The 18,406-nt window shown below is 44.7% G+C and overlaps 1 protein-coding gene across 7 annotated transcripts in view; it reads right to left on the reverse strand.

Annotated features, from left to right (window-relative positions):
* Nucleotides 1-18,406, reverse strand: part of Nrf1 (nuclear respiratory factor 1) — a 98,173-nt gene that overhangs the window by 15,403 nt on the left and 64,364 nt on the right. For all 7 annotated transcript variants that reach the window (XM_005078088.4, XM_040728485.1, XM_040728487.1 and 4 more), the window contains 3 exons: nucleotides 17,664-17,765; nucleotides 15,902-16,059; nucleotides 8,860-8,984 (listed from right to left, as the gene is read on the reverse strand). In XM_005078088.4, coding sequence (XP_005078145.1) covers nucleotides 8,860-8,984; nucleotides 15,902-16,059; nucleotides 17,664-17,765 — 385 coding nt within the window. The remainder of the gene's footprint in view (nucleotides 1-8,859; nucleotides 8,985-15,901; nucleotides 16,060-17,663; nucleotides 17,766-18,406) is intronic.

Raw genomic sequence — 18,406 nt, forward strand, 5'->3', positions numbered from 1 at the left:
CCAGCCCCTTAGGCCTCTACAGAAGAAACTACACCATCATTACAAGCAACACAGCGTAAAGAGTACCTTACAGATGGTACTGAGTATCATGGAGAAGCCGGGGCCAGCAGAGTCACAACCGCCTCCAGTCGGCTCTCTGGTGAGCCAATCTGACAGCACTGCCTTTGTCGCCTTGTTCAGAGCTAGGGTCTCAGTTCCCATACTTAGACCCCTTCAATGAGTCTCAGACCCAATTGTTGGCTTTACAACAGCAAAGATTTTTTTTTTAAATCAATTTCACTTTGAAAACCCCATTTAGGCTTTGAAAAAATCTCTAAATTGAGGTCCTTCTGATAATAAAGATTTGGTGTAATTATAATGTCACAGGCAATTGTGCTGCCAAAGCAGAACCAGCATGTCTCCTTGCTGGGCCGTTGCTCTCAGCCTGACCAAGAGGAGGAGAAAGGGGCTTTGTCAGGAGCAGATGTGTGGTGGGAGGCCCAGGAAAGCAGATCTACTGAGAGAAGCAGGTGCCACTTAGACATTCATAGTACTGACTCCAACCCAGCCTCCCCTTCACTTGATACCCTACTCCTGGCAGGACACGGAGAGCATCACACAAAGAGGAAGCATGTTTATCCTGTTCAGATTACTTCTCCTGCCAGGCTGCTGCTGTTGGGCCCCGTACATTTGCTCCTTATTAAGCAAATGGCATAGCTGGATGCAGCGAAGGGAATCCTGCATTTGCAGAGGTAACCTGAGAATCAGAAGGCCCCAAAGCATCCAGGCTGTGATGTGCAGGTTATTAGAGTTAATAACAGTGTGCTGACATTCCTTCCAAGTCCTAACAGAAGCATAAGCTAGAAGAAGAAGGTCTTTTACTCAAAACCTTTGAAAACTTTATTCTCCAAAAGCTTGTCCTGTTACGACAATGTGAGTCCCTGTGTGAACAGTAGCTAATGTACCTTGAACATACCTTACTAAACCTGCAAGAAAAACCAAATAACTACTTTCCAATCATGAAATGAACAGAAATGATTACAATTAAAATTTGCTCAATTATGTCTCTTGATTCAGTATTAAAAGAAAAAAGTCTCTTTGTAGAGTGTTGACTTTAGGAACAGGCACCAAGACTTGAGTATGCCAAGCTGGCTTGTTGGCATGTGCTAATTCCTTTATGGCACTGAAGAACCAAATAGCGTCTAGTTTTTAAACACAGATAACAGGTAAACACTACATTTGAAGGCTACAGCACAGATCAGACGAGCACTTAGAATAGACGAAGGCATGATGCCCTAACATTTCACCATAAGAGCCCTCAACACACACTGTAGTCTACCATCTTTAAGACAAAGATGAGCATGAGTTTCTCTTTCATTTTCCTTCTCTCCCTCTTTCCTTCCCCCATCCCCTATTCCATAATTCTCTTTAGCGGGGTCTTGCTGTGCATCCCAGGCAGGCCAGCACTACTATTGTGGTCTACACTGGCCTCACTCTTGTAAGCCCCCTGCCTCAGACTCTCCAGTGCTGGAATTACAGGCAGGACAACATGCCACGATAAGATGTGCTACCCCGCAGGGAGGGACAGGAGACCTTGTAAAAGGCACTGCTACTTCTTTTGAAGGTGTCTACAGCACACTACCTTTGCAGACCCAGAGGCTAGAGCCCAGTGACAGGACGGCCTGGTACCTCTGAACAACACAAACTCAGTATGCCTGAGGGATATAGCACAGTTCCCAGAGGCTTCCTGAAGTAGACTCTTGCCTCCCTTCCAATTGTAAGTTTTTCTTTTTCCCTAATGATAATGGTAGTCACTGCCACAGTAGCAACTGTGGGTAGCTATTACGTGCATAGTATGTCACCGGCACTAAAATTCACCACTGCACACCCCCCTTCTCTTGGGCCATCAAAAGGCGGGCTGGGTAATTCCCACAACATGCTGGGCGGGGAGCACCTATGGGGTAAGGGACTGTGCGGCTCTTTTGTGCTATGGGACAGAGTGAGTCTACAGCACAGCTTCACACCCCCACTTCTCAGCAGCATCCATGTGTGCGGTGCAGTCTGGATTTCACCCTGTAGTAACGGCTACTTTCATACTCATGACCTTCCCGCTTTCCATATTTGGTTTGGGTACCACTACAAACTCATTAGGGCACCTGGCTCCAAGGACCTATGACTACAAGGACTCTAAGCAGAAATGCGCAAGTGTCTGTGCCACGAATAAGCAGAAGTGGGGCTCGGTGTCGCCACTGCCTCCTGTCTCAGGTTCTCCTCCTTGGGACTCAGGCTGAGGATTAATTACTGCAGTCACACAGGTGGCTTTTACTTTTCCTTGGGGGGAAAAAATAAGCAAAGCCATGCTGTCTAAGAGCCGAGAAGGTTATCAGGAGACAAAGCTCACAGGTTTGTATGGTCCTGGTCCTTCCTTGTGTGGAGAGGACAAAATCTGGTAGGAGGGGATCATGGTATTTTTGCCATGGCTAGCATATCCAGTGACGACAATTTACTACAGAGGTACTGTCTACTCTAGTGCTCACTAGGTTCATGTTCTTAGTTGAATTGAACAGGGGCGATGTCCATGCTCGGAGGCCTGCCAGCAGCCCACGGTTGGGTTCCCAGAGCACAGGCAGCTGAGGGCTCATCGTCAGGCCTGCTCATTTGGCCGCCACAGCGCTGTACTGCTTACATCTTATTGCTGTGTGCAAGGGTGCCCTGTGATTCCACGGTGTAAGTGGCTGCGTTAGCAATGACTCGGCCCTGGCTTTCTCTCGCAGAACAGGCAGTGTCTCCCTTTGGTCTGACTGACCACCCATCCCAGGGCCTACATTTTCTTTCTCGACACCACAAAGGGCGTCAGTGGAGAAGAGGGCCATTTACCTTCTTCTAGGAAGCCCACAGCAATTACAGGAGGCCTTGCAGGTATGGCCGTAGCATACAAATACTGGGACTCAAAGCACACACAAGAAAACAGTCCTCAGGGGCTGCGTCTAACCCTGATGGCACTGCATTTGTCACGCTGGTCACAGGACAGGGTCTCTGTTTAGTGCTGTGTTGGAATTTGCTACGTAGACCAATCAGGCTGGCCTCCTCCTCACAGACCCTCCGTCTTTGCTTTCTGAGTACTGTGATTAAAGGTGTGTGCCACCATGTCAGGCTAAGTTAAAGTTCTTATTTATTACTAATTTGTGTCTATGTGCACACACGGAGGCAGAGGACAACAGAGGGTGCCCATTATCCCCTCCACGGGGGTCAGGGGATGGGACTCAGGTCATCAGGATTGCCCAGGAAGTGCTTTTACTCACTGAGCCATCTCTCCAGCCCTACCCATTTACATTTTTTAATTTAAATCTCAACACCACGTCAAAAAGTAATTAATGCACAAAGCATGTCAGCAACTTCATGACAAACAATGACTGACATTTCCTAAATGAAAACACACTTACACCTCCACTGGCTCTTTTGTGAGCAAGTCACTATACACTATCAGCAGCACAGGTGGTAAAATGAGATTTCAGAATAAGGACTTGTGTTTTATTTCTTAAAGAGCTAGAGGACCAAGGATGTGGTAACAATAGTGGAAAAGGGGATATCAACAAAAAGTTGAAAAAAAAAGCCATCCTTCATGAAGGATGGTGACATTGATGCAGTCACTGAGTGGGAGGGTAAAGGGTGCCCTAATTATTGAAAACTATGTGCTGGAGAATAACAGCCTTACAGGACAGTGACAGAACCCAAAGTAATGCCACCTTGCTTTGTATTGTATTATCCTCAACCAAGGATGCAGAGAGACTTCTGACTATCCCCAGCTGTCTGGTGTACACGCTGGATACCAACCCTTTTGATGGTTAAGCATCTGGATCTGTCTTAAAGATGGAAAAGGATGGCCGGGCGGTGGTGCGCACGCCTTTAATCCCAGCACTCGGGAGGCAGAGGCAGGCGGATCTCTGTGAGTTCAAGGCCAGGTTGGACCAACAGCCTCCAAAACAATGCAGAGAAACCCTGTCTCATTAAAAAAAAAAAAAAAAGATGGAAAAGGATGACCTACACTATCTAGTGTGAGCTCTGCACTACTTGACCTACTATGTAAACCATACTGTCCCTCTGACAATGTACCCACGTACCCTGCACTGTGCTAATCCCTAGACAGACATCACCTGTTCAATGCTTTCCACCATATGAACAAAGACCAACCATTTCCCAGCTGTACAGTTAAGGCTTAAGGAGGCTAACCCGAGACCTATCATCATCTGAGCGATGCGGTGTCAGCACTTAGCTCACAGGTCCATCCACCACCCTCAACCTGCTGACTCAATACCACACCACCCCTCCACTCACTGAGGAACCAGCTTGGCACAAGCAAAGCCCATGCTCTATTGCTGAGCTGTGTGCCTAAGCCCTGCCACAGCCTTCTGTAGCAGAGGCTCTTAATCTCAATCTGTGTGTGCGCACCTAAGAGATCTAATTAACATCTGATTATGGATCCCAGGAAGACATGGTTTACAGACTTCACATTAGAGATGTTCTAATGCTTTTATAGTACACACCAAGGAGGTTTTGACAGGAAATTAAAACATGCACACGCTCCTTGTGTTCAACTGGGTTCATCTGCTTACATGTAGGCCTTAGAGCCCTTGTGTATCACTTGAATTGGAATGTGCTTTCCATTTTCTCTGAGAGAATGTCACGCCAGAACTCTGCTCCTTTATCAGAACTTCATGCTTGTTAAGGAAAAAGATCAGTTTTTCTTTTCTCTCCTTTCCTTTCAGTTCATGAAACACACGAGAGCAGATAAAAACATGAGCAGGGTAGTGGTTTACCCATGCCCATAACCCCAGCAGTTAAGGGGTGCTATGGGGGTGCCATGGGAGGGCCATCTTCTGAGTTTGAGGCCTATCTTATAAACAAAAAATGATGAGAAAGGCAACATCTATTACTAATATAAAATGCAAATTAAATAAGACAGACCTTATTACCTATTCAAAAATAGGGAAAAAGTATAATTAAGCTAACAGTCAGTGCAAGGCAAAGAAGCAGGTGATCGACCCCAGTATGAGAGAATAAGCATAGGCAATGCGACACCAACCAACTAACCAAGTAACCAAGTAACCAACTAACCAAGTAAAGGTGTGTGATTCTTATAAAAAAATAAACAGCACTATTTTATTGTTAAAAAACTATTAATAAAGCTAAATTATCAATAATAGGAGGTTCACTAATTATGGACAATATGATGAAATATTACCAAGCATAATAAAATGACCTTTTGAAAAAAGATTTAATGATATGAAAGTGGTTAGGATACTTTAAAATGAGTCACAGAATAATACCGACAAGACAATACTATTTAGCTCGAAACATTTTTTTTTTGGAGAAACAAAAGGCCAGATTTAAAAAACAAATTTCAAACATCAACATTCTATTGGGTGGAATTATCAATTTTATAATCAAGACAAAACCAAAAATACCAAAACACTCCCAAAACAAACCAACAAAACCAAACCAGACCAAAGGCCACAGCCAATTCTATCTTTGTCCTTTCTTTTTTTCTTCCGATCCCTGGAAGAATGAGGTCAACTAATTTAGAAAATGTTGAGATGTTCAACAGCTCTAGGAAGAAGCAAGGGTACCTAGCAACTTCAGTCATCTGCTTGCTTGGCCTCATGTTGTTTTTAGGAAGGAAAGACCCATATGAATTTGTGGCAATATTTCTGATATCAAAGCAGGGGCTGCTGAGGTGGCCAGGAGCCAACAGAATTCTTTCATTGTTTTTGCTGTAAAACAGGGAGGAGGAGAAAAGGCCTATAAGCACCTCCCCCCAAGGAGTGCCTGTATCCGCTGGTCCTGGAGGCCATGAGTCCTGGGAGTACAGGGGATCCGGGGCCTAGCAGAGAAGAGGATGGCAGAGAAAAGGGTAATGAACAGGCTTACACGCATAGCCTCTTAGAACATAAATAGAATCAAGCAATGCTAGGCTCCAACTTCCTGCCATGTTGGGATATAGTTGATGCCCAGAAAAAAAGGATATGTCTTCAGGGCTTATGGACTGAGAGTATTTATCAAGTCTGACTTGATTAGTCAGAACTTTACATCTACTATGCATGGGTCATGATCTTCAACACTGTCTTATATGGGATACCAGTTTATATTCTCAGTATTTTTAAAAAGATTTTATTTATTTATTATGAATACAACATCCTGCCTCTATGTATGTCTGCAAGCCAGGAAAGGGCACCAGATCTCATTACAGATGGTTGTGAGCCACCATGTGGTTGCTGGGAATTGACCTCATGACCTCTGGAAGAGCAGTCAGTGCTCTTAACCTCTGAGCCATCTCTCCAGCCCCTATTCTCCCTGCTACCCAGTGCTTACTTTACTCCAAATTCAGTGGCCAATTATCTTCCATTCCTGCTAGGGGTGGCCCACAAGCTCCTCTTCAGGCCTGAAACCATATCTGAATGGCTCTAAGAAGAACCATCTCTTATTTGGACTGTTTACTTTACTCTGCTATCATTAGTCTTCCTGATACTAAACTTTTTGATTTAGAAACAAAAGAAATCTTGTTGGCTTACTGGCTCACACAAGTGAGAAGATCACAAAGACACAGAAAGAAGGACAAGAGCCCTTGCTACTCTGGCTAGCTCCTATTAGCTGGATAAAGGGGAACACCCAATTCTAATCCAGAGTAAAAGGTATAGCACTCCAGGTGAGAGTGTCAACACACAAGAAATGTCAGAACAATCTGGAAGCACTCCCACAGTACACCCATTGTTTGGGTTCCTAAGAGCAGATACAAATGATTGGCTATTGTCTTAAATCACTGAGATAGGTACAAGGCACTAGCTTAGTTAGATAAAGAGGACCTCCAGTGAGAAAAGGAAGTCAAAAGTCCTGAGCTTGGCAAACAAGCACTGGCTTGCTTGGGAGACGAACAGCTTTTCAATTTAATTACTTAATTTTGGAGACAGGGTTTCTCTGTGTAGCCCTGGCTGTCCTGGAACTCAATCTGTAGACCAAGCTGGCCCCAAAATCAGTTTTGTTTTTAAAACCTTATTTTTGACACTACTCTTACCATATTACCCAGGATGGTGTGTAACTATTGCCCATGAGTGACCCTTTATTCTCATCTTCTGAGAAGTAGGACTACAGGCATGTGCCACTATGCTTGGCTGGAACTACGGGCTCTTAGGGTGTAGCTCAAACGTTCTCTCATCAAGAATACAGCCACCAACATGAAAACTACTAGATGCAACTTCCAGCAGTGAGTAGGAGAGAATGTGATTCAACTTTATTATATGGCTCATCAAGAACCCGGAGCATACTTGGACTTCTCTCTAAGTTTGCCATCCTGAAAAGGTGAGTCTGGGGAGGAGACAGGACCCAGACATCTCGAGTGAGCGAGCACCTGTGCTTCAGGAGGTGCTGTGTGGCTGGACAGCTACCTTCCCCTGAGTACATGAGGACTCCGACTAGGAAAAGGAAAGGTAAAGAAACAGAGGCAGAGAGGCCTAGCCACACAGGAAGCCTTTCTTTAATTTTCCTGCACGGTCCACTGTGTCCTGAATACACAGGTGGAAGATGTCCCTTATTCGGCAATATCCTGGCTATCTCCATTCAGGTTAATGTAAGAAAGCCCCCCAGCCTGTGGTTGGAACACATAATTTGGAAAATGGTTCACAGGTGATAATAGCTCTATACTCCATTCCTCTCTCTCAGGAGAAGAGAATACTTCCTCCTGCTGCAAAGCAGGACACACTGTCTTCCCTGGACGGCCCCAACCAGTCAGGTATCTAGTGCTTATAGGCTGACCATACAAACAGAAGAAAGTGCTAGAAACCTCCCTCTCTCTCTTTTTTCCTGAGACAGTTTCATTGTGTAGCTCTGGCTGCCCTTGAACTTACAGATACCTGGCCACCTCTGCCTCCCCAGTGCTGAGATTAAAGCAATGTGCCGCTATACCCTGCTGAAATTTCCCTTTCAGACATTTAATGCCACTGAGGACCTTTCTGCCTCAATAAAAATATGTTATCTATCTAAAAGCCCTTCTTCCCAGGACTTGTAAATAACAATTTCTCCCATCCCACAGATACTTGATTTGTTCTGCTCAATTAAAGAAACAATCACACACAGTCTCACAGATAAGGCTGGTCTTCTTTAACCCAGACTTCTGAGGCACTTCCCTGGGAAGGCCAGGTCTTGGCCACTGACTGCCAGAGCCTGCTGAAGTAGATCCAAAGAGCTGGGCTGGAGTTGCGAGCTTTTGCCACCGTATTTCTATGAACTTTATCCCTTTTGTTTACTTGGGATAGTCACCAATATACAGGTCAAAGGGCTGGGAAGGAAGGGCGGGGTGGTGGCATGTTACTGTCTAAATCCAGACGTCCTTGGTCAGGCCACACACAACAAGAAGCAGACCCACAGGACTAACCAGAGAAGTGCCGTGCTCATAGCCTGCTGTGTACCTGGGACAGATGACATGGTGGCACCTTTCTGGATGGAGTCAGAGCATTCCCCCCACCCATGCAAATCTCTGCTGCAGTGAAGAGCACCGTCTACCCTACCCTTCAGGAGAGTGAAGAAAGAAAATGCCCCACAGCAGATTCTAAAGTATGTCTCAGCAAGTCTCATTTAGCAAAACAGCTAATTTTTAAAAAGGAGTCCAATTAGGTAGCCATTACAGACGCATTTTCCTTCAGGAATCTCAAGGATCCTATCAGTGAGAGGAGCCAGAGGTCCCCTAGATTTTCCTAGGCATCAGTTGCCAACCTATGAAGAAAAACTCAAACCAAGCTCAACCTCTTCTTAAAGGGTTTGTTGCCAGCTATATCAGGAAGGTTTAAGTGGAAAGGGGATAAATTCAATAAAATATTCATGATCTCTTACCATTAGCATCTTGGACTCCAGTAAGTGCTCCGACAGCCGCTGCGGTTTCCCCAGACAAGACTATCTGTCCCCCGCCTTGCAAGGTGGCTTCAGCCAGTGTGGCGACAGCATGGGCGGCAGCTTCACTGTGAGTACAGGGACAGGACAGAGGGAGATAAGCAAGATGAGTGAAGGTACAAGACTGTCCTTCCTAGACACCAGGGCTAAATGGGTAAGAGCCAAGAGTAATCTTCAATGATAACACAGCCAGAGAAAGGTGTTTCTAAAGCTAATATGAAAGTTTCTTTAAAGTGAGGACACAGGTGTCGCTCCTCTCAGTCTTTCTTTACTGACAGCCTGTACACCAAACGGAAGCCACCATCCACACTCACACAAAACCATTCTGGCTGTCAATTACAAGGTTTTCTTTGTCGCTTTATGGTAACATAAGACAGATCATCAGAAACTGTCCTTTTAAGCCAATGATGGATGGTAACTGAGGAGTCAGCAGCCTGGACTTGCTATCTAGTCAATGTATTTGAAACAAACAGCTTATACACACCCTTCAAATACGAAGCAAAGGCTGACCACTAACTTGAAAACTCCGGCTCTTCATTTTCCCCTTCTTTTCCTTACTATCTGCTTTTACTATATAAATAAGCACCCATTTTTGACTCTGTAATGTCATATACTATAAGATATACTATTTTTTAAAAATGTGTCAGTAAGGAAGAAAATTCCTAAAGATGTTAAAGACTAAAATTTGTCATCTGAATTTCAGTGATTTTAAAAACAAAAATAGGCTGGGTGGTGGCACACGCCTTTAATTCCAGCACTCGGAGGCAGAGGCAGGTGGATCCCTGTGAGTTCAAGGCCAGCCTGGTCTACAGAGTGAGTTCCAGGACAGGCCTCAAAGCTACAGAGAAACCCTGCCTTGAAAAACCAAAACCAGCCCACAGAAATTTCGGCATCTCTTCTATGAAGATGGAGATTATCAATTGACAATTTGTGGTTCCCTGAGGAAGGAAAAGTGAGCATCAGGGTCTGAGTGGATAAGGAAGTTTGTTATGCAAGTCCAGGGACCTGCATTTGGACCACCACCCATATGAAGAAAGCTGGGTATGGCTGTGTGTCCTGCAGCCCAGTGCTGTGGGGGCAGACAGTACAAAGTGACAGACAGCAGGAATCCAACACTGTCCTCCAGCCTCTGTACACACAGGTGCAAGTAACTGTGGCACCGGAGAAATGTGTACTTACACCACACACATACTAAGTTTCTTAAAAAACATAAATGAACACTGGCCAGCAAGATAAGATGGCTCAATAGGTAAAAGCATTTGTCACCACATTTGATCCCCAGAACCCACATGGTGAAAGCATAGAACCAACTCCTACAAACTGTCCTCTGATCTTCATATGTGCACTGTGCACATGCATTCACATGGGTAGTGTGCGCACACATACAAAATAAATAAATATTAAAAAATGCCAGAGTGAGCAGAAGTCGAGAAGGTAGCAGAGGTGGGCAACAGCCTGGTTCCATCTTCAAATAAGCTAATGGATGCAGCTCTGCTCTGAAGCTGCAGGCTTTGTACCAATACAGCTGTTTCCTTGGAATCCCAGGCTCTAGTAGGAACTGGTGAGGGAGCAGGGACTGGCTGGTGTAGACATGTCACTGACCAGGGCGTAGCAATGCACACCCCATTACAGACAGTTCCTTTATCAAGACGTTGAACAGGCAAAGCACAGTAATTCTCTAGGGGGGAGAGAGACCCAACAGACAGAACAGTCTCATTAAATAGAAGAGTCTCCCCTTTGTACTAATCTGCCTTACTTTTTAAAAAATTATTTATTTTATGTACATCGGTGCTTTGCCTGCATGAATAATGTCTTTATGAGGGTATTGTATCCCCCAGAACAGGAGTTACAGACAGTTGTGAGTTCAAAGCCAGCCTGGTCTACAGAACGAGTTCCAGGGCAGATTCCCAAAGCTACACATAGAAGCCATGCTTCATTCCAGACAGCCTGCAAAGCCACAGAGAAACCCTGTCTGGAAAAAACCAAAAGGGGGGAAAAAAGGATGCTGGTTTAGTATATAGATTGCCACTGGTCCAGTAAGATGGGATGGATAATGTAAATCAGATTGTCTTCACCTATAGTAGGTAAGGACTATGCTCTTTCCTGTAGATTAAAATTGGCCATCTACAAATAAAAGGTTGGGGGCTGGGCAGTGGTGGTACACATCTTTAATCCCAACACTCGGGAGGCAGAGATAGGGGGATCTCTGTCAGTTTGAGGCCAGCCTGGTCTACAGAGCAAGTTCCAGGACAGCCAGGGCTATACAGAGAAACCCTGGTGTGTTGTGTCTTGGAGATAGCTTAGTTAGTAAAGTGTTTTTGTGTGGCAGGGGTTCCCACAGACCTGAGTTCATGTCTCCCACCCCACCCCCATCCCTGGTCACAGAGTATGATGGCTTGCTTTTGTAGAGAAGTAGAGACAGTGGATCCCTGGGGCTTGGTGGCCAGACCTAGCCTCATGGGTGAACTGTAGGCCAACGAGAGACCCTGTCTCAGAAAACAAGGTGGACCTCTGGCCAATACACACACACACTGATAGGAATCATTCTTTTGTAGTTCTGGTTTGAAAATGGCTTTTTAATAAAATTTACAAAGTGGTATCTTAGGAATAATCCCCATTTATATTTTAAGTAATTAAAATTAGATTTATTTATTTTGTGTGTATAAGTATTTTGCTTGCAAGCATGCATGCATGCATGCATGTATGTATGTATGTATGTATGCCACAAGCATGCTGGTTCCATTAGAAGTCAGAAGAGAGCTTCAGATCCCGTGGCACTGGAATTACAGATGGTTGTTAGCTGCCATGTGGGTGCTGGGAATCAAACCTGAGTCCTCTGCAGGAGCAACAAGTGTTCCTAATCTCTGAGCCATCTCTCCAGCCCTAAGTTAATGATTTCCCCTCAATATTGAGAATTGAACCTAGGACATCACACATGCTGAGCACATGTTCTGCCATACAAGTATACATATCTCCCTTTGTTTTGTTTTGTTTTGTTTTTTTGAGACAGTGTTTCTGTGTCAAAACTTAGGAGGCTGTCCTGGAACTCGCTCTGTAGACTAGGTTGGCCTCAAACACAGAGATCCGCCTCCTTCAGCCTCCCGAGTGCTGGGATTAAAGGCATGTACCACCATCGTCTGGCTCAACATTCTATTTTAATATTCTCTATTAATATTTCCAGCTTGAAGAAAAGGTAAAAGAATGTACTGAAATGTCACGATACTCTCTAAATATGTATATTTGTGTATTAGTCAAAAAATTTTTAAAAAATGAACTTTATATCAAAATATGGTTTACTTTCTCTTCCTTCCTTCCTTCCTTCCTTCCTTCCTTCCTTCCTTCCTTCCTTCCGTCTATCAATCCCTTGCTTTCTTTCTTGAGACAAGGCTTTACTAAGTAGCCCTGGCTAACCTGGAGCTTCTAGCTAATCTCCTGCCTCAGCCTCTGAAGTGCTGGGATAAGGGCATGTGCTTATTCATAAAATGCCATGCTATTTATTCATTTATTTGTTCGTTCATTCATTCATTCATTCATTTTTGGTTTTGCAAGACAGGGCTTCTCTGTGTAGCTCTGGCTGTCCTGGAACTCACTCTTCAGACCAGGCTGAATTCAGAGAGCAGCCTGCCTCTACTTCCTGAGACCTGGGATTAAAGGTGTATGCTAAGTTTTTGTTTTGTTTTTTAAACGCAGTCTCCACAGTTCAAAAAGGGCACATTCTAAGTTCCCTGAAAAGAAATAACCCAAGCATCAGTTTCTTTGGAATGCTAAATGGAGACACCATGCTCAGCAGATACACAAATACCACACTGGCAACACAGGGTAAAACAAGTTTTCCTAAGGTAAATATAAACCCAGTCTACAAATCCCTACCATGTATCTCTATGCAGGGCAGGGTTGCACTGGGGGACTTGAGAACTTTCTTTGCAGGGAGGTTCAGTTAAGAGGGTCTATAAGTACAGAGGAGTCAAACCAATGAAGCAAAGCGTCAAACTCAAACTCATCAGGTATGATGACATCACTCCCTTTCCATGCTGTTTGTGTGACCTGAAAAGCTACTTTTTGTTTGGTGTGTGTGTGTGTGTGTGTGTGTGTGTGTGTGTGTGTGTGTGTGTGAGAGAGAGAGAGAGAGAGAGAGAGAGAGAGAGAGAGAGAGAGAGAGAGAGAGAGAGAGAGAGAGAGAGAGAGATGCTTTGTTCACCATGATTCCCTTCCTACCTCGTTCCTAAAAGTGCTGGTTTATTCTTTATTGGAAACACTAAAATAAAAGCTGCTGCTTTCAGTACTTCATACTGGTAATTTTTCCACAGCCCTTTGGGTTGTTATGAAGCTAGGGTGGGCTAAGGCTGTGCAGCCCTGGGTCCTGTCCTGACTTGCTGTAAACACACTTTGAACACACAGTTGAGAAACAGGTCTGTGTGCAGCTGGCCGACCCTTCCTTCCCTGCAGTGGGTGAAGGAACCTCTTCCTTCTTAGGTGCCCATCTGCCTCTCCCATGGCTGGCTTCTCCTTCCTCACCCTGCACTCACATCTGCTGTTTACAGTGCCGCAGAGGTGCAGGTGGTTATTAGAGAATCATGCTTGGTCCATCTGCACCTGAAACAGAGACTGGCGGCAGATTATGAAATCACTTTGTTACCATAGGAACAAAGGCCAGCGTTCTCTGTGTATTTTTCATCTAGGGGACTCTCAACAATGAATTGTGTAGGGATAAAGGATTCCATTGCGTCTCATGCATAGAGACTCACTCAGTAAAGGGTTGTCTCAGACCCCGCCCTCCTGACAAAGTCATTCATTCGTGGGGTATAGCTTGCTTTGCTGCCAGGCTTGGCTTCTTCCAGAATCTGCAACACATCACCCCTAGGACTCACTGAGCACTGAACTATCTGATTGCAAACAGATTTCAACATCTCTTTGCTCCTCCTTCACGCCACAGAGAAGCACTCTCGTTTCTGGAGTAAACAGTGTAGCCACCTCAGCAGCACCGGAGTTTTGCTAACAAGCCCTCAGGGTACCATTATGCTCAGTGTTCCTCACAGCAAAGGGAGCCGGAATGTGCCTCAGACTTTCCACTATGGGCAGGGTTCCTGGGACAGACACCACAGGTCACTGAAGTCATGGTGCTGACTGGAAGGCTCTGGTTTTGCTGGTCTTTAGTGATGGCTTGTTACACCCAAAGTAACAGTAAGGGGACAGCAGACTGAAGGCAGGAGACTCTCCCTCTAACAGAGCCTTCAGGGGATGCACCTGAGCACCTGAAAGGAAGGGGCTGAAGAGGGCCAGAGTACCAACAGGCGAGACTCCTACGATTCTGAATAGTATGGGAATCACTCGCTGGGAAGTCTCAGCTCCAGGTCATGCAGAAGTTAGGTGAGCGTGAGAGATCAAGGGTGAGCATGTGTGTCAGTCTTAGGTATCTGACCAACCACATCTTAGCCATGGCTTCCTTCAGGTGACAGGCCTCCAAACCTTTAACAAAGCACACCTGGTTTCTGCGTTTCTTCATCCTGACTTTTTCTTTAAAACCATGCCTCATTATCACAGTTCTGACTAGACAAGTCTTAAAGTACAGCTTGAACCCAGGGCCTCACACATGCCAGACTCTCCAATGACCCAAGCCCTCAGCTCCTTGAAGTGTCATTTAAATAAGACGAGCATGGTGGCTCACATCTACAATCTCAGTACTCAGGAGGTTAAGGCAGGAGGATCACCATGTGTTCAAGGCCATCCTGGGCTACACATGAGACCCTCTGGAAAGAAAGAGAAGGGGCAGAGGGAGGAGTGAAGAGGGAGAGCGACAGATGGAGGGGAGGGAAGAAGAAAGGAAGACAGATTTAACTCCTTAAGTGTTAACATGAACTGAATGCCACTAAGAGCTTTCTACACATGGTCTCACTGTGTCTGAGTCAGTTTGTGAATATAATATTATCCTACAATAACAAAGAGGAAAATAAGACTAGGGACTAAGTTTCTCTGGGGCAAATGGCTAACAAATGGTTTGGCTGGGATTTGAACCAGAAATCTTCTTTTCAATAACACATTGTACAGCCTCATACAGCACACTATACACCAACACATCAATGCTCTCTAGTCATCTATACCTACTGATCTACTTTTTATTTAACAACAAAAGCAGGCCCCTCCAATCTACATATCAGCTGACTTTTGGGAATTCCTCTCTGGATTTCTACAATGTCCATAGTCAGAACTCCACAATGTAACATTGAAGAACATTCTAGTATCACCGTTAGGTGGTTTGCTGAAGTTAGTCTCCCGACTTCTTTGAGAGCTGAGACTGTGCTGCCACACTCTTCTCTTCTTACAGCCTCACCTGGCTTGCCCTGGAGGTCAGGGACTATGCGAGACTAAGGGCCGCACAGGATGACTAGCAGCAGCCCTTACCACACGCCAAGGCACCGACCTAGCACCTCACCCAGTGACCTCAGTTGTCTTAACACTTCCTCAGAACAGATATAGGTATCACTGCCAGTCTACAGAAAAAGAAACCCTGGACACGGAGAGTTTAAATAAACTGTTCAAGGTCAGCCAGCTAGCAAGTGACAGGGCAGAGTGACTTTAAGGTCCCGCTCTTAATGATTAATGAAAACGCCTGGGTCTGCGGACAATAGTGTCAAGAATGAAGAATAATACGGGGATAATACGGGGATGAGCTTTCCTGTCAATAATCAGTAGGAAAATGTCCAGAAGGCAACAAGCAATTCTGTTTTGGAAAAGGCCTCTCTCTTCTTGTAGTGCTCTTCCTAAAAGAGCTGATTAGAAACAAAGTACAGTAACTCGGTATTAGAACATTTGCTTAACAGGCCCAAGGGCCTGGGAGCTCCACTCCCAGGACTGCAGAAAACAAAACCACCCAGCCTCCAGTGCCTTATGAGCTTGAAGAGAGTCCTAACTGTCAGCTCTGCCTGAGGAGGAATGCATCTCTTAGGACAGACCTGCAATCCCATTTACACCCCACCCCTGCCTCCACCTGTTGAGGGCCATGGTGACAGTGGCTCCCTGTTGCATCTCCTGAGAGGCTGCCACTGCGGCTTCTGCCAGCGAGGCCACTGCCTGAGTGGCCTCTGATGCTTGCGTCGTCTGGATGGTCATTTCACCTCCCTGTAACGTGGCCCAGTTTTGTTCCACCTGAGACAGAAAGGACAAAGTCAAAAGTCAAAACATAACGTCATCATGTTTCCAGCCAAATGAATGCACACAACAAGACCTATAATGTACGGGGAGAGTCCTGTTAGAATTTACATTTGAATTTGATTGTGTCTGTTTCAAGAAGTTCTGGAAGCATATAGAGAAATATACACCTGCCTAAATCCCAACATTCAGGAGGCTCCCAAAACCCAGGTCAGCTTGGGTTACATAGCAAGACCTTGTCAAGAAAGACAGAAGAGGAAGGAGGCCAGGGGAAAGAAACAGAAAACTGTTGGGTTTGGAGGCAGAAGGCAGACTTGGCACTATCTACTTCTAAGCAGTGCTTTCCTTGGCCATGTTGGCTTGAGTGCCTGTCACTCTTTCCTCCCTGTGTGTAACCGTTTGTGCCTATCCATTACCATGTTCCAAAGTAAGGCCAAGAAGTAGAGCTATTCTGAAGACGTCCTATTGTCTTGCTGAGAGAAACTCACTGTGCTGAGTTTCAATGGTGGCTTCTCTTATGTCTAGCGAGAGCCATTTCACATTTTCATAGCTCAGGGCATGGAATGCTTGCTGCCTTGGCTAGGACACACTCCTATCCCTGCATCCTTTGCTTCTGCTTGCTTCCCCCTAGTCTAGTACTCGTCTGGAGAGCACTCAGAAACAAGGACACTGCACTACCCAGGGTCCCACCTCTCCTCCCCGCTGCTGTTCACTGAATGGTTTGCCATGGGTTTCCCTACCACCATGTGTGGTCCCTTATGGAAGAGGGCAGCCTTTATCGTCCTGTATCTAGACTACAGAGCCTGGCAGAGAGCTCTAAAGCGTTTCTGAATGCGTGGGTAGAGAACATACTCCTTTATTTTCCTACTTGTTATTGAGCCTGTCCATTTTTGCTGAATATGTCATACAGTTTCAAACCCATCACAAGTGCTGATATCGCATTTTGAATTCACAGCTTTAATGTTTTTGTACTTGGGTGGCTTTTCCTTTGTTCAGCAGAATCACATATACTATTATTATCGGATATCATTTGATTTTTCTGATGTCTAATGCAATCAACATGGCCAGTACCAACTGGTGATCCCGTTGTTCAACCAGATCATTTTTTTGGTAAATTGCATATGTGAATAAATTTCATATTTTAAAAGTGAACATACACAGTTTACTTTATAATTTAATGTAGAATTCTAAAAGCCCATGTAATTTGTACATTGTCCTTAAATAACTTTAAACTGCTTAAGGTTAGAGATTTTTTTCTTTACACCTACTTACTTAGATTGCCTATGCGTTATCTGAAATGGTCTTTCTCATAAAAGTACTGAAAGGATAACCCCTTTTATTATGTATACAATAAGCAAAAGACTATGTTATAAATGTGAAATTCTAACTTTCTAACAGGTTGGTTAGAGTTGTAATGATCCACAAACTTTAACTGTTACAATAACATACACAGTATAAAAATACTTCTCCAAACTATCACGGTCTGCTAGATATCGCAAGGGTTCAAATAGTACAGGCTGCTCCTTCGTCTTCCGGGCTCTTACTTTTCCTTACTCATCCATGTGCTGTTTCAATAGGGGCATAGAGAAACCTTTTCTCACCTCTCCATCAGCCACAGCAGAATAATTCACTTGGGCAACAGTGACTGTGGTTGGCAGTTCTGAAGCATCGGCCAATGTAGCTACTGTTGCCCCCGTACCAACCTAAGAAACACAGGAAGTTAGGTGTCGTTGGATGGGCCCCTCTGCCTGGCCCATACATATAAGCTAAGACTCAATGAACCCCAAATTCAGCATAATGTATTGTGACATGAAGAGAATGACTAAAATCATGTATCTCTCAAGGACCAGCATAAGTTTCAGAATTTTACTTCAACCAAATCAATATAAGAATGATTATATTCTTTTCTAACTCTTGGTGCCAGTCAAACAACAGTCTACTCTAACCCCAACCTGAACTTTATAGATTCCTCATCTGTCAATAGATGGTGTTTCCCCTCAGAAAAGGTATTTCCCTGGTGTGTGCTCTCAAGAACCCTATCTCTCTTTCATCTTCCCTGTCCCGCCCCAAATCCTCCTCTTTAGTTCTCTCTACAGGTCGCAAGCATCCTACCGCTCAAGTGGACCCTAACCTAAGAAACCATTTTAAAATGCCTGGTTTGGAAATGTCCCTTCTAGAAGCTACTTATAGCTTAGAATTAATCAAAGTGCAAACAATGTAAAATACCGCTCCAAGGCTGGAGATAAGATGTGGTCATGTGGTAGAGTAGTTTCCTAGTGTGAAGCCCTCAGTTGAATTCCAAGCAACACAAGAAAATGAAACAAAAACATAAATAGAACTGTTT

Source organism: Mesocricetus auratus, unplaced genomic scaffold, assembly GCF_017639785.1.
Source record: "Mesocricetus auratus isolate SY011 unplaced genomic scaffold, BCM_Maur_2.0 Super-Scaffold_100019, whole genome shotgun sequence".
NCBI lineage: Eukaryota > Metazoa > Chordata > Mammalia > Rodentia > Cricetidae > Mesocricetus > Mesocricetus auratus.